Source organism: Tachypleus tridentatus, chromosome 2 (genome assembly GCF_004210375.1).
Source record: "Tachypleus tridentatus isolate NWPU-2018 chromosome 2, ASM421037v1, whole genome shotgun sequence".
NCBI lineage: Eukaryota > Metazoa > Arthropoda > Merostomata > Xiphosura > Limulidae > Tachypleus > Tachypleus tridentatus.
The window spans coordinates 132378635-132402078 of record NC_134826.1 but is presented as its reverse complement, the minus strand read 5'-3'; the positions used below and the strand labels follow the sequence as shown (position 1 = coordinate 132402078).

At 38.3% G+C, this 23444-nt stretch overlaps 1 protein-coding gene across 3 annotated transcripts in view; it reads right to left on the bottom strand.

Annotated features, from left to right (window-relative positions):
* Window positions 1-4392: 4392 nt before the first annotated feature.
* Window positions 4393-23444, bottom strand: part of LOC143245135 (inaD-like protein) — a 59811-nt gene continuing 40759 nt past the window's right edge. For 2 of the 3 annotated variants that reach the window (XM_076491069.1, XM_076491072.1), the window contains 4 exons: window positions 22708-22738; window positions 14584-14703; window positions 13563-13717; window positions 4393-6266 (listed from right to left, as the gene is read on the bottom strand). In XM_076491069.1, the coding sequence (XP_076347184.1) occupies window positions 6005-6266; window positions 13563-13717; window positions 14584-14703; window positions 22708-22738 (568 nt within the window). In that variant the 3' untranslated portion in view covers window positions 4393-6004. The remainder of the gene's footprint in view (window positions 6267-13562; window positions 13718-14583; window positions 14704-22707; window positions 22739-23444) is intronic. The other variant, XM_076491070.1, reaches the window with a different exon arrangement.

Sequence of the window (23444 nt, the reverse complement as noted above, 5' to 3'; positions counted from 1 at the left end):
GTTTTCTTGGTATAATTGTATTACACGAATAAAACGACGAAAAATAAAACAACAAACAGTACACAGAATCACAGAGAACAATTATTATTTTTTATTATTATACTTCGAAACAGACGATAATCAAAGCGTTTCGTAAAATGTAGCTCTATTTGTTTGTTCTGTAGGAAAAATACTCTTGTATATTTCAATGGCGAGGAGAAATAATTCAGATTTCTTTATAAAAGTGAGTTACTCTAAACAGTGTACTGGCTCACCATCTAAACGTACATAAAGAGTCAGCGCAGATAATGTAAGGTTTATCGTAGAAGACGGGAGCCTGTGTGTGTGTGTATGTGTAGGGGGGGATATCACAGTTATATTAAGGTCTGAATATAACCCGGAAATATTATACAGTTCTTGTATCAAAGGCTAGCAAGGGTACATGTACCTTTTATAAACAACTACCTTCTTCCCCTAACCCCCAAAAAATGTAAAACTCCCCCAAGTGACTATCTACTTTCATAAGTACAAACACACGGGTAATTATTTACAGGTTATAATTCATAGGTATGTATATATATTTATATATAAACATTGTCACAAACAAAACTGCATGAGCAATATAACCAACGTGTAACAGTCATCATCTATACAAAATCACATTTTTAGTTATTTATCATACAACTCACATGGATAAATAACTTCATCTAATAAAAAACACATTATTAATCACTCAGCAATATAACTCATATGGGTAGTTATTTTCATGTATACAAAATCGCCTTATTAATTACTCATTAGTTTGTTTGTTTGTTTGTTTGTTTTGGAATTTCGCGCAAAGTACTTATTATTATAACCCACATACGTAAATACACTCATATATATAAAACCACATGCGAAATTAATGAATAATATAAAAACATAAGTGACCATCTGCATGTATACAACATCACATTATTAACTACTCAACAATATAACCTTCATTGGTAACTAAAAGCGCATGTTTAACTACTCAGCAATAAAAATCACGTGTACATAAAATCAAATTATCAATTACTGAACAATATAACCTACACAGATAACCATTTTCATGTATATAACAGCACGTGGTTAAATATTCAGCAATACAAACTGCATGGATAATTATTACTACCTTTGTTTATAACAAAGTTAATGACATTTAAAAATAAAGGAGTATGGATCAACTTGGGTATAAGGACGATATAGAAAAAGACCTGCAAAAGTCGTAATGCAGCCATGGTAATCAAGTCGCCGTAACAGTTGAAAATCCATAGACAAAAATCATCGTAAAAACCGCCCGCGTGCCCTACGCAACAGTACGCATTATATTCAAGATGGATATTCGTTCAGATGCAATATCGACAAGGCACGCTTTCAGAAAGACACGGTAAGGCTTCATTCATACCTTCGTTCGATCGTTCCACACCTTATATTTCAAAATAATGTAGAGTAAAACGGGTATTCAAGGTATTCCATAAAAAGATATACCAGTCAATTTGCCACAAACAGCGCATATGGGTTTTCGTTCAATGAAACTATTGCAAAGAGCGCTGGGAACCTATGGAAATTATTAAATTTAATATAGAACACATGCAAGGAGGAGTAATGTTCTTTGGACAAGACATCCTTACGACAGAACCGTTTGCGATGGAAACTCTGCTGCAAGGGTCTTGTGAAGATGTACGTTTGTCAGATAGAGCATGACCAGACGTAACGACGGGGTGGTGATGTCCACAAATTATTTCAATATAACGTAACGAACCTCTTTGTAATGCACATGTAAGAACCACAGATATAAGCCACATTTAATAAGTATCTTTCGGTATAGAAGGAAATGAGTTCTTAGTTGGGAACATACATTATATATTTAACTACATTAAATTACATAAAACTCACGTGCAGTTGTCTTCAGGTACACAACGTGTAATTATAATAATTATTATAATTATAAGCCTCATGGTTAATTACCTTCGTTTGAATAAAATCTGAATAACTACTATCAGTTATTCAGTTCACAGGAGTATTTACTTAATATTATTAACCACGTAGTTAATTACCTTCAGATACGCAAATTAAATGGGGAACTGTCTTGAATCATACAAATCAAAAGAATTAATCTGTTTTAAGTTACTCTATATTATATATCCAACCATGGGGAAAACATTCCAAGTATTCAAATACCGAAACAGTTAAGAAGCTCAAATAATAATTTTCGTAAGATCAAAAACGTACAATAAAAACATAAAAGAACTGTATTTGTGAAAGTCATGTTTTATCGATATACAATCACCAAAATACAGTTTGTGAAGCACAAAATTAACATGTTTACAGTAGATAAAAAAGTGTATATATACTTGAGCGTGAAAACTGTGTTCGAAATGTCATATGCACATAGTACAGTATCGCAGAGGTTAATAATTAGTATTATTTGTTACATTAAGAATTCATTTTAAAGTTGATCAGTTCTCAGGTTAATTCTAGTAGCACCTACAACATAGAAGTGAAGCCATTGGTAAGTGAATGAGAAACAACAGTATATAAATCAGAGTAACAAACTAAATTATTAACGCAGTGTCGTCACCCCCCAGTGGCACAGCGGAATGTCTGCTGACTCACCCGCTAGAACCCGAGTTTCGATACCCGTGGTGGACAGAGCGCAGATAGGCCGTTGTGTAGCTTTGTGGTTAATTCCAAACAATCAAATAAATTAAATTAAAGTGTTATGCACAGCTAAAGAGTAGATAAAAACTTCTTCCTGCACTTGACAACGTGCAAAGTTTCAGTTTGTGTTTAAGACTTAGCACTATGGATAATAGAGCAGTAGCTTAGTCGATAAGTTGGTGTCCATTTGTTTCTGGCCAATAAAGAACGTGTATCTTTAGCACTGTATACTTTTCATGAAATTGTTTCTGTGTTTGATTCACGGACTCAGACTCAGAAAAATGGCGGTATACCTCTTTACTTTTGCAAAATAACCAGAACACTTCACTGGCAACCAGAACACTTCAATAGCAACACAGCGAGCAAGATATCATGAGAATAATGTCATTCAATGTCCATGTAAGAAGATATCATCCTTGTGATACTGAACTGTCATTAGCGTGAAGTTATCCAGTACCAACTGTCAGATGACTGGACGATTTTAATGTTATATAACTTCTCTGTGAAAACATATGGTTAAATACAGGATGGTTACAAAGTCACCATTTGGAACGTTCTAAGACAAATGCATCTCCCATGTGGTCCTATTTACGATATATAATCATTATCTAGTAACGTGTACCAAGTAAAGGTCTAAATACTTTACATATCTTTTAAGAAAGTTGTTCATAAATGCTCAAAGAATATAGTGAATATTTCCATTAAGGAAATTACGTGATCAACACTTCTCTCTTGAAAATGTAAGACCCCTGGTTGCGAAAAACCGACCCAAAGCTAGAGAAAAAAAAAAACATTCAGGGCTAAATAAAGGATAGGATGCATCAGACGACGTAACCGTAATCCAATAATACAATATAATAAAGCTTGCTCTTCTGATTTAAAAAAATACACACAAGTGAAATCTGTAAAATGCCTTGCCAGGAACATAAACATAGAAAGAAAGGAGACTATTGTGTATATAGATGCTGTTTACCTTTGGATTCATACTCGAATAAAGTAAACCATATAAACCGGAAGTGAAGAAATGACGTTGCAAGTGGAGAAAGAAAAGTAATAGATGGACAAGTGTCCTGAGAGGTCAAATATAAAATTAGATTACAACAAAGCAAGGTGTATGATATTAATTCTGGAAAAGATAGAAACGCTGAAACCTCCGAAACCATTACTGCTATATACAGCTGTATCTTTTTTCATACTTCATGGATTTCGATTCCAAAAACAATTATGAATAGCAGAGTCAAGCAGTTTATTTCTACTAATCTGGGGCCTGGCATGGCCTAGCGCGTTAAGGCGTGCGCTTCGTAATCTGAGGGTCGCGAGTTCGCGCCCGAGTCGCGACAAACATGCTCGCCCTCCCAGCCGTGGGGGCGTTATAATGTGACGGTCAATACCACTTTTCGTTGGTAAAAGAGTAGCCCAAGAGTTGGCGGTGGGTGGTGATGTCTAGCTGCCTTACCTCTAGTCTTACACTGCTAAATTAGGGACGGCTAGCACAGATAGCCCTCGAGTAGCTTTGTGCGAAATTCCAAAGAAACAAACAATCTACTAATCTGTACCTTCTGGGACATAATATTTCAAAATTTGAAGCGTTTATTTGTTTTTTAAAATTTCGCGCAAGACTACACGAGGGCTATCTTCGCTAGCCTTCCTTAATTTAGCAGTGTAAGACTAGAGGGAAGGCAGCTAGTCATCACCACCCACCGCCAACTCTTGGGCTACTCCTTTACCAATAAATAGTGGGATTGACCATTACTATATAACATCCCCACGGCTGAAAAGGCAAGCATGTTTGGGGTGGCGGGGATTCGAACCATGACCACCTGGCGATGCTGGGCCTAAATTTCAAGCGTACCTAGAATTCGCGAATAGGAGTCTTAAGTCTTGGACCTAATACTTTTTATGTATGGACAAATTAATAATTACCGTAATGACAACAAGTAACGTGAGTAACTTTAAATCACTCTAACGGTAAGGTTGAGGAAACGAATCTTTAATATAAAAAATATGTAGGAAGCACAAAATACTTGCAAGTATAAATCAGGTAGACAAAACAACAAGTCTAATTATGCGTTACAGTAGGTGGCTATTATGTTGCGTTCAATACACTGGTAACTTAGTTACTATTGTAATAGATAACTCGAGTATACGCATTTACACGAGAAACATAACCCGTTATACTCATTAACATAAAAAGTGCGAGTCACTGAAGAAATGTGTCGTGAGACACACAAAGTGTGGTATTGTACATGAACCATAAAGCATTTATTAGGTTTTCAACACACACTTTGCGAGGAGGTAGTTGAAGAAACAGTCACAATAGAAACACCGAGTGTTGGAAGTTATGGCTTCAAATGTTTGTCAGTACCGAGCAGGATTTAATAGTGTGACAAATCGCGAGCTTCAAAGGCTTTGCTACTTAGGATTTTCTACCAGTTTTGGAACATTTCGGTGACATTTGTAGCAGGCAAACTGCTCGAGACATTTTCAAGTAGGTTGAACAGTTCGTGGACTCGATTCCTTGTATTTGAGAAAGGCTCGCGACACAAACGTCACTACCTTAAGGCATATTTATAAGGGATAGTTAATATTCAAAGTCAGTGTGTGTGCTTTCTTATAGCAAAGCCGCATCAGGCTATCCGCTGTGTCCAACGAAGGGGGATCGAATCCCTGATTTTAGCGTTGTAAATCCATAGACTTACCGCTGTACCAGCGGGGGACTTCAAAGTCAGAGGTAAAATTATCCTTTAAGTGATGCAGGGACCTTTGTCAGGACCTGAGCCTAAGAGTTGTTTTTGAGTTAAAGATACCTCTTTATGCACTATTCAAATTGAACGGCCAGAAAACACATAAAGTAATAATAATATAAAATAATGGGGCTCTGTACCGATCCCCTCTAATAAACATACAAAAGATAAACAAAGAGTGAGTTATGTCTAATTCCGAAAAACAACAACCGGTAGCAACTTCTAGTACAAAACGCAGAGTTTCAACCCTGAAAAGATGACTTATAAATTAAGCAGTGATTTCAGTAATCTAATTTTACGCGATATATATCATTATTAATAGTGATGGCAATCTTGCTCTAAGTATTAACTTGGCCAAATGTTAAAACAGTTAACGTTTCTTACTTTTTTTCTAATGAAGTGGATTCAATTAGATCAAATGTTCTTCTAGTTAAACAACTGTATTATTTTGTCCATAGCCAATACATTATTTCTATTCCGAGATCTGCGTGTGATATTTTGGGATAACAGTGGAAACTTCATATTCCAACACATTACAACTGAACATTCTCTGTGGGAAGTAGAAATGTTTATGGTGGTAAAGACAGCTAGTCATCAGTCTAGAAGCTGGTAATTTTTATACTAGGAAGAAGTGGGTGGTCTGCGCCATTTTCAACGAGGTCTTCGGATTCGTGAGAGTCCAGGTGGTCATTACTCCTTTCATTTAAATAGTTTACACCCACTCGACCATGTTTATTCTCTGCAACTATAATGAGTCTCGACCTTCTGGAGCTTTCACTGGGACTAACCTCTCGAGATGGACTCGCAGAAGTCGGACAGTTTGGAAAGCCCGCGGTGTTATGTTGATGGCCCACAGGAAGGCTAGAATAGAAACTTTGCATTATTATATTCTTATACAGCAGGAGTCAACGTCTAATTCAAAAACAATTTTATCTAAATAGTATATGAAAGCAGCTAAACAAGAGATAGAGTAAAACAAAAATGTGCGTTAAAATTGGCGCAAAGTGTCGAAACGTGTAAAGATTGTTTGTTTGTTTTGGAATTTCGCACAAAGCTACTCCAGGGCTATCTGTGCTAGCCGTCCCTAATTTAGCAGTGTAAGACTAGAGGGAAGGCAGCTAGTCATCACCACCCACCGCCAACTCTTGGGCTACTCTTTTACCAACGAATAGTGGGATTGACTGTCACATTATAACGCCCCCACGTTATAATGACACAGAGTCGCACGCCTTAACACGCTTGGCCATGCCGGGCCCTACGTATAAAGAAATAACTGCTTTTACTCTAATTGTTAAGTTTTTGTCAGAGAAACAAGAATAGCCAACTTTTCCAGTAATAAGACCTCATTTAAACAAATAGTTTAAAATGTTGCTAATCATTTTAAATAATCTCCATTCTTAGGAGCCCCCCGCCCCAGTGGTTCAGCAGCAAATCGTAAGAATCATAACCGTAAAAATCAGGTTTCGATACCAGTGATGGACATCTGCAGAAATAACCGATTGCATGGCTTTGTTCTTAACACCAAATAAACAAACCATTCCTATGAAATTATTAAATAAACAATGGCGTCTGATTTCATTAGATCCTACAGTTGCTAAATATTATATGTATAGTGTTTCCTACTGTCTTTTAATGAACATACCGAACCTGTATGTATATATATTTCCAACAGCATGTTGGAGCAGCACTGTTAATATATCCTTCCGAATTATTCACTTGCTTAAAGTAATAATATTATACACGAAGCCCAATCTATTCACCACTTGTTGCTGAATTACATCGGTTTCGGGGAATTTCGCCACCTCATCAGTCAAAGATACGTTTACACTTCTTAGAGAGCCCGCCATGGCCAGGTGGCTAGAGTACGCGACTCGTAAGATGAGGGTCGCGGGTTCGAATTCACATCACACCAAACCATGCTTGCTCTTTCATTCGTGGGGGCGTTATAATGTGACCATCAATCCAATTATTCATTAGTATGAGTAACCGAAGATTTGGCGGTGGGTGGTAATTACTAGCTGCCTTCTCTCTAATCTTACAGTACACTGCTAAATTAGAGACGACTTACTCAGACAGACCTCGTGTAGTTTTGCGTGAAATTCAAAATAAAACGACTGTTACGCTTCTTGTAGTAGCGAAGTGCAAATTACACGTATGAGGGCTTGTGTTGTCTTGGGAAATATTCTTTGACACACAGTATTAACAATTTTTTTATTTCAAATTGTTAACGTGTATTTTATTATCTTAAACGGATAGTCTAATGATGATGAATAGTACCCGTCGAAATCGTTATATAAGTCAGAGATAAGATGCGAATCGAATGTTAGGTTCGGTTTCATGTATATTATTGATTATTGCTTTATTGGTTTTTTTATGCTTTTCAAATAAACCACCTGGCCATGCCGGGCTCGTATGTTTAGGTAGGCAATTAAGGTATATAAATTTATGTTGGTATAAATGGACGACTGTTTTTGTACACTTTGATGTACAGTTCACCAGTGTTTAATAATTTTACGTCTAGACGCAAACCTTTATAGTTTCTGTGATCAAGTCAGTAATATACAGCAGTATTACATATTATTTCCTTTAGCACTCTCTAGTGGTAAATTAATGAAACCTCTTTCACAGATGCTAGTATATAATTAGTACGACTAAAATATTTTAACCAAAAGACATGTTTGCACCACAAGAGAGATACAGCACGTGCGTGTTTGTTTGTCTCTGTGTGTTTTAGTGTGATATGCTCTCGTGCTTGTTGCTGAGCCATAGGGAGCAGATGCGCAATTGAGTAGATAATTTTCAAAGCTCCTGGTGTCATATACATGAAATTATGACTACCATACGGTATTCTTGTTCTGGGTACAAAACTACAACATCATAAGAGATATGTTGGATCAAGTTTGAAAAATGTTAATCTTAATGTTAAAATTTAATATTGAGGGTATCTTATGTGTTATTGTTAACACTTAGCAAACACGTTCCACAAAATAGAGAAATAATATGTACTTGTTAGCACAGATGTCGAGCATCAGACAAAGGAAATGTGTATATTAAGCCAGACAAAGGAAATGTGTATATTAAGCCTGATATTAAGGGCCGAGGGCGTTGGGTAAAAGAAATGTGTATGTTAATACAGATGGTTGGTTGTTAGGAGTTTATTGGCGCAAAGCAACTAGACTATCTGTGCCCAGAAAACGGTATAAAATTACAAATAAAAGTAAAATTATTAAAATACGTAAACAGGAATCATGTTGAAACAAAGTCTAATTTTCGAATTAAAAATACTAATGACCCTTAAAAACTGAAAAACGCAACAGTGTCACTACAGCCAATAACACTGTCCAACGTTAAGAGTAAACCCACGGAAATATGTCTAAAATAGTGCCGTCGTTGAGAGTCATAACGATGGCATGACAATAAAATGTGAACTCTTGTGACTTGAGTGTCCCACAGACCACATGCTGGTGCATCAGTACCTGATAAAAGAAAACGATGAGTTAAAAAAAACTGTGACCAATGTATAGCCTAAGCAGGACAACTTTCTCCTTCCGATCCTTACGGAAACAAGACGGCCAAGAGCAACAGAAGGTTTGATCTGGAGAAGCTTGTTATCACGTTGCTCAATACCAGGTGGCGCGGAGCCGCGCCCTCAAATATAGGACCGTAGTCCATGTATGGGACAGGCACGACCGTAATAACACCATAGCAGGTGGACTTAAATGCGATGTCAGCGAGCTCGTTCCCGCGAATACTCACATGACCCAATATTCAGAAGAGCTGGATAGAATTGGCCCGGCATGGCCAAACGTGTTGAGGCGTGCGACTCGTAATCTGAGGGTCGCAGGTTCGCATCCCTGTCGCGCCAAACATGCTCGCCCTCCCAGCCGTGGGGGCGTTATAATGTGACAGTCAATCCCACTTTTCGTTGGTAAAAGAGTAGCCCAAGAGTTGGCGGTGGGTGGTGATGACTAGCTGCCTTCTCTCTAGTCTTACACTGCTAAATTAGGGACGGCTAGCACAGATAGCCCTCGAGTAGCTTTGCGCGAAATTCCAAACCAAACAAACAAGCTGGATAGAAATGGATGATGAAGACAAATTGGCCAGTCGGTTTTGAATATCGACGTAAACGGGGTGAGAACTAACATGAAGCGATTTCAGAGCCAGTAGAGACCTGAGCAAATCTGTATAAATAGTACAGTTCGTGTACTGCACAGCCTCTACGTGATCCAGGGCAAGAGAAATGGCGTATAATTTGGCAGTGAGCACTGAACTACAGTAATCCATGGCAGAGCCCACAGAGTAACCTGTTTTCGAACAATACGTATAGATGGGAATGAAAGAATGGTTTAAAAGATGTTCAGCAAATATAAGGTAGTACTTTAATTGGGAGTAACCGCCTTATGCAGATGACTCAAAAAAAGGTCACGTTAGGGGAGAGTAATAAGCCATGATGGGATGGGCTGATCAGCAGAGACAGTAACGTCATCCAAGAACAGACCCAATTCAGCCAAATGCATCTGGATACTAAGACCAAAGAAAACAATGGCAAACAGTCTATTGTGAAATAGCATGGCCCACCGAAGAAGAAAAACACAACCACAGGGGGGGATGGTGTTGTAAGGAATGTTTAAAAGTATAGAGTGAAAACAGTGGAGGTGAAGAGGAGGCTCACCAGACTTGGTGTACAGACTCTGGATTGGGGAAGTGTGGAAAGCCCCCGTGCAGAGCCAAAGCCCCCAGATGATGAATGGGGTCCAACACCTTCAAGGCAGAGGTCCTGGCAGAATCACAGACTATAAACCCATAGTCCAGTTTCGATTGAATGATGGCACGATAGATTTTTGCATAGAGCATCGATCCAATTCCCAAGAGGTGGAAGAAAGGACACAGAGGATGTTCAGTGCCCTTGTACATTTGACACGTAACTGCTTCATGTGTGGAATGAAAGTCAGCTTACAGTCAAATATACATCCCAAAACTCTACTTCGAGAACCACAGGAAGTACAACTTCTCCGACACAGTGTTCGAAATCGGGATGAATACCCTGTTGCATACACACAGTTTTAAAGAGAGAGAGAAGGTAAAAATCGTTTGCTGTGGTCCCCTTCAGTAAATGATTGAGTGCAGTCTGTAACTGCAGCTCAATAAACCTCATGCTCGACGACTGGTACGACATGTGGAAGTCGTCGACATAGAGTCTGTCTGCAACTGTAGGGAGAGTTGTCTACTGATGGCATTAATCGTTATAATGAAAAGTGTGACACTAAAGACATAGCACTGAGGGACTCCAAGTTCCTGTTGAAAAAAACGGGAAAGTGTTGAACTCACACAGAATTAGAATCGCCAGTTAATTAAAAAATATTTGATAAAAATGGGCAAATAGCCAGGCAATCTACAGGAGTGGATGTCTCGCAAAATGACATATCTCTATGTAGTATATAAGCCTTCTGAAGATCAAAAAAATGCAGAAACAAGATGTTGTTGCTCGAAAAAGGCTTCCATGATTGATGTCTCAAGTCAAATCAAGTGGTCTTTGGCGGAGCAATGATGTCAAAACCCACAATGGGTGAGCAAGAGAAAGTTGTTTGATTTGAGGAACTAAACAAAACAAGCATTAACAATCTTCTTTGAGATCCTACAGAAACAGCTCGACAAAGCAACTGGACGATATTTTGAAGGAATCTTGGGATCCTTCCCAGGCTTAGAAAAAGAGCTAACAATAGCACGGCGCCAATCATCAAGAAAAACTACTAGAATAATGGCAGAAGAGAGAAGGTGTAGTATCTCATAGTGAATATCATCAGGTCAGACTGACGTACTGAAAGATCCATGAAGAGCAAGCTTGAGATCCACCAGTGTAAAGGGTCTATTAGAGTCATAGAGACGATCGTGAAAGGAAAAAGGCGATTTCTCTGCTCGAATCTTGATAGCTAAAATGGTGGGGGATGAAGCAGAACTACTAGATGCACTAGAAAAGCTTTTTTCAAGAGTATCAGTGATGTTCTGGGCATCAGCAACTTTCTGGACACTGGAGAGCAGGATCGAAAGTGTGGGATACCTCGAAAGGTATTTCAAGCCAGTTTTTAAGCAAGCAAGATTCCAACATGGACGAGGATACCGTATTACTAAAACCTTGAGCAACTGACTGGATAATACAATCAGCCACAGCTGCCATGCAGTCGTCTAGTTATGGTTTACAGAGAATGGCACGATCAAGTTTCGAGAGAGCAGTAAAGGAGGGCCATGTAACCTGTTCCAGCTTCCACCAAGGCACACCGGTCAGACGGCATTATCCACTGACAGTCTTTCTCAAAATGACGGAATACGATCAATGCCTCGTGAGTCACTGTTACACCACCAAGAGAAATGAGAGAAAAGTGAAGGAGCAGATAGAAAGATCAATAGCAGTAAAAGACTGACTAAATGCATGAATATACTATAAGAACCAGTACTGAAGAGAGAAAGGTTGTGATCTGACAACATACATTCTATGGAATGGGGCCCGGCATGGCCAAGTATATTCAGGCGTTCGACTCGTAAACCGAGGGTCGCGGCCTCGAATCACGATCGCACCAAACATGCTCGCCCTTTCAGCCGTGCGGGCGTTATAATATTACGGTCAATCCCACTATTTGTTGGTAAAAGAGTAGCCCTAGTCTTACACTGCTAAATTAGGCTAGTTTTAGCCAGATATTACAGGAACGTGATCCACAACAGACATGTAAAATGTAATTGTTGTGTTTAGAATTCTAGTATTAACCAGATATCACAGGAATGTGATCCACAACAGACATATAGGATGTGATTCTTCTGTAAAGGATTCTAGTATAAGCCAGATATCACAGGAGTGTGATCCACAACAGACATATCGGATGTGATTCTTCTGTATAGGATTCTAGTATAAGCCAGATATCACAGGAATGTGATCCACAACAGACATATAGGATGTAATTGTTCTGTATAGGATTCTAGTATTAGCCAGATATTACAGGAACGTGATCCACAACAGACATGTAGGATGTAATTGTTCTGTATAGGATTCTAGTATTAGCCAGATATCACAGGAACATGATCCACAACAGACATGTAGAATGTGATTCTTCTGTATAGGATTCTAGTATTAGCCAGATATTACAGGAACATGATCCACAACAGACATGTAGAATGTAATTGTTCTGTATAGGATTCTAGTATTAGCCAGATATTACAGGAACATGACCCACAACAGACATGTAGAATGTAATTGTTCTGTATAGGATTCTATTATTAGCCAGGTATTACAGGAACGTGGTCCACAACAGACATGTAGAATGTAATTGTTCTGTATAGGATTCTAGTATTAGCCAGATATCACAGGAACGTGATCCACAACAGACATGTAGAATGTAATTGTTCTGTATAGGACTCTATTATTAGCCAGGTATTACAGGAACGTGATCCACAACAGACATGTAGAATGTAATTGTTCTGTATAGGATTCTATTATTAGCCAGATATCACAGGAACGTGGTCTACAAGAGACGTAAAATGTAATTGTTCTGTATAGGATTCTACTATTAGCCAGATATTACAGGAACGTGATCGACAACAGACATGTAAAATCTAATTGTATTGTACAGTATTCTAGTATTAGCCAGATATTACAGGAACGTGATCCACAACAGACATGTAGAATGTAATTGTTCTGTATAGGATTCTAGTATTAGCCAGATATCACAGGAACGTGATCCACAACAGACATGTAGAATGTAATTGTTCTGTATAGGATTCTAGTATTAGCCAGATATCACAGGAACGTGATCCACAACAGACATGTTGAATGTAATTGTTCTGTATAGGATTCTAGTATTAGCCAGATATTACAGGAACGTGATCCACAACAGACATGTAGAATATAATTAAATCCTCTTACCTTTTCTCAGTCCTTATTGAAAATCTGAGAAACTCTAGAGCTCCTTATAGAAAGCAGTGGACTTACAAAGATTCGTTATTTTAGTTTGTGTTTGTTTTCTTATAGCAAAGCCACATCGCGCTATTTGCTGAGTCAACCGAGGGGAATCGAACCCCTGATTTTAGCGTTGTAAATCCGTAAACTTACTACTGTACTAGCGGAGGATTGATATTTTACTGCTAATAATTGTAATTATTCAATATAACCTTGGTCGCTGAGCTTGAAGTTTTTCTTTCGTAGCATCCGAGTAAGCTGACCACGTGGAAGTTCGGTTCCGAAGTTTAGTGCGGGCCCATTCTTGAATAGTTCCCGTTAGTGAGGACACACGTCCAAGTAAGAGAACTATGGCTCCGTCTGTGTTCTGGATAGTTGGTGAACATAGTACTGATTAAGGCAATGTCGTATTAATACATACTATCTTGACAATATGATAGTAATTAATAATAATAACATGTTAAAATTTATAATAGTAATTAAGTATCGTATTAAAATATATTAACTTCATATCATGATGTTAATTAAAATAGCATCATGTTACAATTTATGAACTTGATAAATATAGAAAAAATTATAATAATTTGTAAACCTTGATAAACACGTATGCATGCGAGTGTTACGATATCAGATCAGTATACGTGTAACACTACGGTTTCTTAAGCGTTTTACTGTATATTTTTATCTTAGTTTGAAAGATAAATCAACACATAAACCCAAGCAGAAAGAAATATTAGCATCCTTTCATTTTAATGTCAATACTTGTTTAAAAAATAACAAACATCTTCCTTGACGAATAAGAATAACGAATCTCAGATTATTTTATCTCAGGATGAGCTTCCATAATAAGTGACAAACAACACTAACTTTATAACATCTTAGTTCAGAACGTTGTAATGCTATATACAGACACCCTTACAACACTAAGTTTCTTAATTAGACACTTATTGTGTCTCTTTCTAACTTCTTCAGGATTGTTCCTCTTAACACACGAACTGTAACTGACAGCAGAAAGCTTGAAAACCAACAACATTGTACCATCAGTTACAGTGTATATACAATGAAAGAAAAATAACAAATCTGGTGTTGTAAGGTCGTTTATATCTAGAACTAATATCTTTTATACGTCACATTCAATACAGCAACTAACTAATCAGTTGAGTAAATTACAAGGAAATGGACTCCGACTATTGGTTTATTCGAACAAAGTTCATCATGAGAAATATTTCTTACTTTTAGAATTTCTGCCACATTTGCTTGGTTACTTTCTCTGACATCATGACCGTTAATTTCCAGAATCTGGTCTCCTTGGAGAATTTTACGACCGTGGCGTGCTGCAATACTCGCAGGCTGCTATAAAAAAAAAATTATATATATTTTTTCTTATTACACTGCTTCATTTATTCAGAACTAAAACCCTAATGACTATACAACCCAGTTATAGTCGCCTCATCCTATATACCAGAAAAATGCTATTTGTTAGAAGAGAAAACCGTTTCTCTTCAGCGTCTGTTAATTAATTTTAACTTCAGACTGATCAGAGCAACCTACCTATTGAGAGCGAAACTAAAATGCTAAACTGGTAACGAGAGTAGCTATTTAAGTATATTGGGTCTTACTTATAAAGATTAGAATGCATTGTTTCTTCATTCCATTATCATCACCGTTGATGACGGAAGATTCTATCGTATGCAAAACAAGAATGATACAAAGTGATATCTAAATAAGACTTTCTGACTGCAATTACAAAAAGTTCTTCAGCTGTTATCAAATCAGGTGTTTTCACTGTTCATTAGCCGTGAACAAAGAACCAAATAAACGAAAAAAAAAAATAGTTTCTCCAAACAAGCGCTCAAGAGTTCTCTTTCTAGGTTACCGTGATTAGAACCTACGGAGCTTTGCATGCCCGTTTTGATTCCAATCACTAAACTACATTAAGAACGTAAACTCGATAACTGCCAACTGTGATAATTTTTTACTCGTTGGCGTGTATGTGAAACGTACGCACAATACGTTGGGCTTTTAATGACTCTGGCCCCCCAGTTGCACAGCAGCACGTTTGCGGACTCACACTGCTAAAAAATACCCGTGGTCAGCATAGCACAGATAGCCCATTGTGTAAATCTATGCTTAATTCCAAATTATCGATTAATGACTTTCACTCAGAGAGCTGTTTCTCAGTTTATTATTACCACAACTTCAAACACGATTTAGTTATCTCACTGCCACTCTTAACATCCACCACATCACCTGATTGGTTTGTTTTTTTTATAATATTCGCTGACAAGGGAGAAAATATAGTTGGCAGATGTAAAACAACCTAATGTTTTAATAGGGCTTGTCGTGACCTAATGATTATCGGCCTCGAATTGATAATCTGAGATTTTATGGATGCGGTATAGGAGTGACAGTCAAATGCTACTACAGTAACCAATGGTAAATAAGAAATTAGTGCGCTGTTGGTTGATTATTTCATTATACCCTATCACGTTATAACAAGGGAAGGCTATGCGCAGAATAGCTCTCCTGTGCGAAAAATCTAAAAGCAAAAATTATCTTGGTTATCCATAACGAATTTTTTCTATACAATTTTGACGAGTGTTAACAATTACAATTTATATTTGTGGACATTTTTTAAAGATGTATATAAAAGTCGAGTGTTTTAACTAAATATAATGAATAAACAATACAGGTTTTTTTTAAAAGCCCGATATGGCCAGGTGGGTTAAAACGTTCGACTCGTCAACTGAGAATCGCAGGTTCAAATCTCAGTCGCACCAAACATGCTAGCCTTTTCAGCCGTGAGGGCGTTATAATGTGACGATCAATCCCACTATTCGTTGGTTGGTTTGTTTGTTTGTTTTGGAATGTCGCACAAAGCAACTCGAGGGCTATCTGTGCTAGCCGTCCCTAATTTAGCAGTGTAAGACTAGAGGGAAGGCAGCTAGTCATCACCACCCACCGCCAAACTCTTGGGCTACTCTTTTACCAACGAAAAGTGGGATTGACCGTCACATTATAACGCCCCCACGGCTGGGAGGGCGAGCATGTTTGGCGCGACTCGGGCGCGAACCCGCGACCCTCAGATTACGAAGCGCACGCCTTAACGCGCTAGGCCATGCCAGGCCCCTATTCGTTGGTAAAAGAGAAAAACTACAGGAATACAAGTTGTATAGGACTTTCTGTAGCGTAATTGTAATTATCATAACTCCTCAGGAAGACTAACAGGTTAGTACAAAAACCACCATCAATCACCTGAAGTTGATCTTTCCAGTCCTGGTTCCGAGTTATTTGACGTTATGGCCATTTTAAACAAGTAAAGTAATAAAAGTTTTGAAATACTTGTAGCAAATTATTAATAATAACTCGCCAGGATGACTAATGTGTAGCTCAAACAGCAGCGTTAGTTACCCGAAGTTGACCTTTCCAGTCCTGGTTTCAAGTTATTTAACGTTACGGCCATTTTCTAATTTTAAATCGAACTTGGACTTTGATTCTCAAAAGAGAATCACATTAAAAAAAAGGTCTAACGTATAAATTAAAAAACTTAAATTGCATTAACAAGAGTAATGACCTTTAAAAAACTAAAAACATTACCAAGGTGGACAGTGTCACCATCACCAATAACACTGTCTAACGTTATGGACAAACCTGGACAGAACATGTTGAAAATGATGCCATCATTGAGAGTCGTAACCATGGCAAGAAAGTAAAATGAGGCTTATAGTGATTTGAGTGTTACACAGACTATACACTGGTGCATCAGAACAACTTCCTCCTTCCGATCCTTACGGAAGGAAAACGGCGAAAGTCCAATATAGGGTTTTATTTGCAAAAGGTTGTTTTCGCATTGCTAACTCCAAGTCGACTGCCAGCTGGCACGGAGCCGAGCCTTGAATACAGGGCCATAGTCCATGTATGGAACAGGCACAGCAGTGATAGTGCCAGAGCAGATAGATGTAGCTGCGGTGTCGGCGAGCTCGTTCCCGCGAATACCAACGTGGCCTGGTATCCAGAAAAACTGGATAGAAGTATATGTTAAAGAAAAATGGGCCAGTCGGTTTTGAATATCAGCGAGAACAGGGTGTGAACTAACGTGAAGCGATTCCAGGGCCAGTAGAGAACCAAACGAGTTAGTATAAATAGTACAGTTTGAGTACTGCTTAGCTTCTATATGATCAAGGACAAGACAAAATGGCGTACAGTTCAGACTCTGTAGAGGTGATTCTGCGCGCAACCACCAGACCACAACAAACCATGGCAGAGCCCACAGAGTTACCTGATTTCGAACCATCTGTATAAATAGGAATGGAAGGATGGTTCGAAAGATGTTCAGCAAATAACAGACAGTACTTCCAATCAGGAATATCTGCTTTTCTCAGATGACTTAAAGATAGATCACATTTGTGGACTGTAAGAAGCCATGGTGGGATGGGCTGATAAGTGGACACAGCAATGTTATCCAAGGACACATATAATTCATCCAAATGCACCTGGATACGAAGGCCAAAAGGAGCAATAGCAGATCGTCTGTTCTGAAAAAGTATGGCCCAATGAGGAAGGAAAACACAACCCCAGGTGGGATACTTTCGTAAGAAACGGCGGAGGTTCATAGAAAGTTCATGAGACTCTATGTATAAGCTCTGAACTAGAAAAGTGCGGAAAGCCCCGGTGCAGAGCCGAAGTCCTTGATGATAAATGGGGCCCAGCATCATTAATGCGGAAAGCCCCAGTGCAGAGCCGAAGTCCTTGATGATGAACGGGGCCCAGCATCATTAGTGCGGAAAGCCCCAGTGCAGAGCCGAAGTCCTTGATGATGAATGGGGCCCAGCATCATTAAGGCCGAGGTCCTGGGAGAGTCATAGACTAGTGATCCATAGTCGAGTTTTAATCGAACACGAGCACGATATATCTTTAGCATAGAACATCGATCCGCTCCCCAAGTGGTGGAAGAGAGAACACGGAGTATGTTCAGTGCTCTTGTACATTTGACCCGTAGCTGCTTCATGTGTGATATAAAGGTTAGCTTACCTTCAAAGATAAGCCGCAATAACTTTGTCTCAAAAACCACAGGCAGCAAAACTTCACCGATACAGAGTTCAGGTTAGGATGAATACCCCGTTGGCGGCAAAAGAGCATGCAAACGATTTTAGAGAGAAATAAATTAAAGCTGTTTGCCGTGGTCCACTTCAGTACACGATTGAGGGCAGTTTGTAGTTGCCGCTCAATATATCTCATGTTTGACGACTGACATGAGATGTGAAAGTCATTGACATAGAGCCCATTTGTAACAGTGAGAGGGAGTTGTTCGGTGATGGCATTAATCTTTATATTGAAAAGTGTGACACTCAATACACAGCCCTGAGGGACTCCAAGTTCCTGTAGAAAAAAACAGGAAAGTGTCGAGCCCATACAATCTTGGAATCTCCTGTCCATTAAAATATTTCAATAAAAATGGGCAAATTGCTACGTCACCCATATGTATGAAGGTCTCGCAAAATGCAACATCTCCATGTTGTATCATAAGCCTTCTCAATGTCAGAGAATATTGATACAAGATGTTGTCGTTTGGGAAAGGCTTCTCTGATTGACGTTTCAATTCTAATTAGGTGGTCCACGGTGGAGCGCTGTTGTCGGAACCCGCACTGGGTAGGCGAGAGGAGGTTGTTCAATTCGAGGAACCAAACAAGACGAGCATTAACCATCCTCTCTAAAGTCTTACAGGGACAGCTCGTCAAAGCAATTGGACGGTAGTTTGAAAGAATCTTCGAATCCTTCCCAAGCTTAGAGAAAGGTAGGACAACAGCCTGGCGCCAGGCATCAGGAAAAACATTCTCCTGCCAGATTCAGTTAAAAACAATCAGAAGAATAGCAAGAGAAGCAGAAGATAGATTCTTTTGGAGGCACAGAGAGAGATGTCTGTATTCCCACTGTTGTTGTAGAACGAAGTGAAGCAGCATACATCCGAGATGAGGTGGTGGAAGAAAGTAGGACGGGTGACAGCCATTGAACTGACGCAATGAGGGACTGTTTCACACTCATAGGCATCATGGTCCTTGCCACTGCAACGAGCACATGTCAAGGAACCACGACATGACGTCTTCGAGTGACCGAACCGTTGACACTGGAAACATCGGAGAGGGTTTGGAAGGTATGGACGTGCTCTGCAATTAAGATAACCTGCCTTAATGATGGCAGGCAGACGTGGTGACATAAATGTCAGAATGAGGACATTGGTCGGCACCATAATTCCATCTTTGCGAGTAGAGATACACCTCACTGCAGAAACTCCTTGGGTGAAGAAATCAGCGAGAATCTCCGACTCTGGGATGTTCTTCAAATCCCTCTCAACAATACTACCTCATGATGAATTCAAAGTAGCATGAGGTATAACCTCAATAGGTATATCCTCAATTGCCTTTGAATACAAGAGGAGTTACTGTGTTGAGATGTGGATGTTTTCATCAATATGTCACCAGATCGAAGCTTCTTTACTAACTTTGGAGAGCCAGTAAGTCCCTCTAGTCCATTTTGAATCAAAAAGAGAGATATTTACTCTAAAGGTTTGTCTGAAAGAGAATGTAGGATAAGAAAATGAGGTACAACAGGTGTTACAGATATTAAAGATTGCTGCTAAGAATCTTCAAGACGTGGACGTTTACCTATTGATTGTTTTTTCACTATTTTATTTAAGTTTTCATTTGAAGGACCCATAATAAAAAAAGTGACATTTCGGCGCCCACTGACCCACCCACCATGGAGCCCTAAGAGGGGACGCATTATAATGTCAAACAAGGACACGAAATCCTGAGCACTATATCCAAACACCAGCATCAGATACAATGTCCACAACACCTGCTGAGAACATCCAACACTGGTACTTGGTTGATCCTACTCCAACTGGACCAGCCGATTAACCCAAGGGGGCCACCCCAAGACCGTCCGTCTATAATAATTCAAGGCCAAAGTGGTGTGTTAGGGTTGGACCCCTCAACCACGAGCATCCTCTTCTCCCCTTCACGGGTCGCCACGCACGGCAAACACGTGGGTGAATGTTTAGATCCCAAAGAAGGTAAACTGAAAGAACAGAACTTTCCCTGGGAGGAAAGTTGGTGATGACTAGTTGCCTTCACTCTAGTCTTAAACTGCTAAATTAGGGACGGCTAGCGCGGATATCTCTTGTGTAGTTTTGAGTGAAGTTCAAAAACAAAAACAAAACACTCCTTTTTCAACCTACTACTTTCCAGGTAATGTAGAGTTACAAATCTTCAATACTTATTGGTTTACTGAACCTGCTGTATTACATACGATCACAACAACACTTAATTTTAGTGAATACACCTGGAAAACAACATTATTGAGCAAGTAACGTTAAGACGGAGTTCATAACGCTGAAAACAAAGCGAGTTTCCATATCCGCGGTAGGCAGAGCACATGTAACACATTACATATTCACAAAAGACGCAAATAGAAGCAAAAATATAAAATGCCTTCAGTGACACAGTGGTATGTCTGCAAACTTATACCGCTGAAAATTGGGTTTCGATACCCGTGGTTGGCAGAGCACAGACCTTTGTGTAACTTTGTGTTTAATACTAAACATAACATATAATACATAACGTATTACTTAAAACGTGAAAAACAAGAAACGTGATAGCAAAAAAATTATCCCACAGTCCACAGAAAAAAAAGAGAATAAAAACTGGTTTATTAATAAAGTTAATTTATTATAAAGTTTTGATTGAAAGAAAGCATAAATTGCGCCATCTTAAGGGTGAAAAGATTACTATAAATGTTTCAAGTAAATTTTAATTTCTTCTTTTCTTTTCATTAAACGAGCAAAGCTTAGTTAGACTTATGCACTCAGATAAAGACTGCTTTACATATTCTTTGGAATTTAGTTACGGTGTGCTTTAATGGACTTTTGATATTTTCTTTTCTGTCTAGTTCTTTCTTGTTCATTGACAACTCCTTAATAACTTAGAAGTGTTTTACTCGAAGAGGTGAATCACACTTTTAACGCATATGACAATAAGGGTGTAATATGTAGCTCCAACTTATTCTGAAGTGTGCTCCAAATACCGCCTTCCTAATTGTTGAGTGGCGATTTCGACAATCCGACTTCCACGAGTCAGACAACTAATTAAAGAGACAACAGATGAAGAACACATTATATATATTTTGTACGGAACAAGCTATTAACTATTAAATGACTTCGAAATAGTGTTCAGGATGAGACCAAGCCTTTCATCTTATCAAGTAAAGGTATCCGAAAATTTGCCTAAAAACAAGGTTTTACCAAAGCTTGGTATTTTGCGCAGGTTACGAATGTCAAGATTTTGTTCATGTTTTGTATCAATCCAATGACCAGGATTAGCATTTTTACAAAGTATAATTTTGATATTTGACAGTTATTCACGAAACACTTTAAAAGCCTTAGACAAAATTATAAAAACTGAATTTTTATTAAAATAATCAACGGCAAGAACTGAACATTTCTAATGTAAACAAGATCTTTTAATGGTAAAGTTCAACTTCAAGACTATTAGAAAAAGGACGTTTGAAGTCATTTACAAATTCAGATATGAAAATAAAGTGATGTTATTTATGTTTGTTATTCAGGTAAAGTTAAGGAATTTTGTAGCCTATTCAGGAGACTGAAACAAGAAATCAATGAGATAATATAAATGTTTTTTTTTAAAACGTGGATGGCACAGAAGTCACATGTTTTATTATGAAACATAATGGAAAGGAGAGCGAGAAATCCATCAATTACAAAACCATCTGTTTGTTCATAAAAGTCACCATTGACGTAAAGAGTGGTTCATGGCCAAGCGTGTTAAGGCGTGCGACTCGTAATCTGAGGGTCGCGGGTTTGCATCCCCGTCGCGCCAAACATGCTCGCCCTTTCAGCCGTGGGGGTGTTACAATGTACGATCAATCCCACTATTCGTTGGTAAAAGAGTAGCCCAAGAGTTGACGGTGGGTGGTGATAACTAGCTGCCTTCCCTCTAGTCTTACACTGCTAAATTAGGGACGGCTAGCACAGATAGCCCTCGAGTAGCTTTGTGCGAAATTAAAAAACAAACGAGTGGTTTCATTTTTGTTTTTTTCTCAGTTTGTGGAAACTGTCTACTTTAAAACAACATTCTTAATAAAGAGTTAGCACTGCTATCAATAGCGCATTCCAATGAAGTAATTTCTTCTATATCTAAATCCCAAAGAATAGGTGATACAATTCTGTATTTACATGTAAAAACTTTTCTCAACAAAATAGAGAAAATAAAATGGCAATTTTATATTCAACTTCGGTAGAGAATCAAATAAAAAATAATAATAAAACATGCTGTTACCTACCACGTATGTAATAAAAACCCCTCGGCCATTTCTGAAAAACACAAACGTACGAATTAACAGTCATGTGGTGAACACGTTTGCCTCACTTCAAAAAATGCACTATGCACTACTACTGTCAGCCAGTGTCTACTTTTACGCATATACAGGGTGGCCCGTAAGTCCCTACCCATCCATATATCTTATGTATCCAGTTATCTGTGTGCTGTCCCTCATTCTCGTTGCATAATATTATGCAATACGCTCTTCAAGTGTAAATGGGCTTATATCGCCATATTTCTCTGAAAAAAACGAAACAAATTTATAATACATGCGTAATTGAATAACATAATAACATAAGGATGGGTAGGAACTTACGGGCCACCCTGTATGTTCACACTAAAGCTATCTTCTTACTTTTATTAACACCACTTTACTTGTACGAAACAAGCAAAAACTCTGGCTCATTTTACAGTCTGTTATATTCAGTTTTATATTATAATGTATCAAAAAGTGTGCTTGAAAGTTTTAAGATATTTTGCTGGATGAAAATATAGCTATCAACTAACTTCTCTAACTATCTATGATAAATATATAGATTCACTATTTCAAGCGTGGTTGAGTGGTATCAAAGTACTAATTGCCATTTTATATCTATAATCCTATTTATCGACGAACTCATTTAAAATAAAACTTTGGTATTATGACTATATGTAATAAAGATTTTGATTATAAATATTTAGTTTTTGAGCCTGATAAAA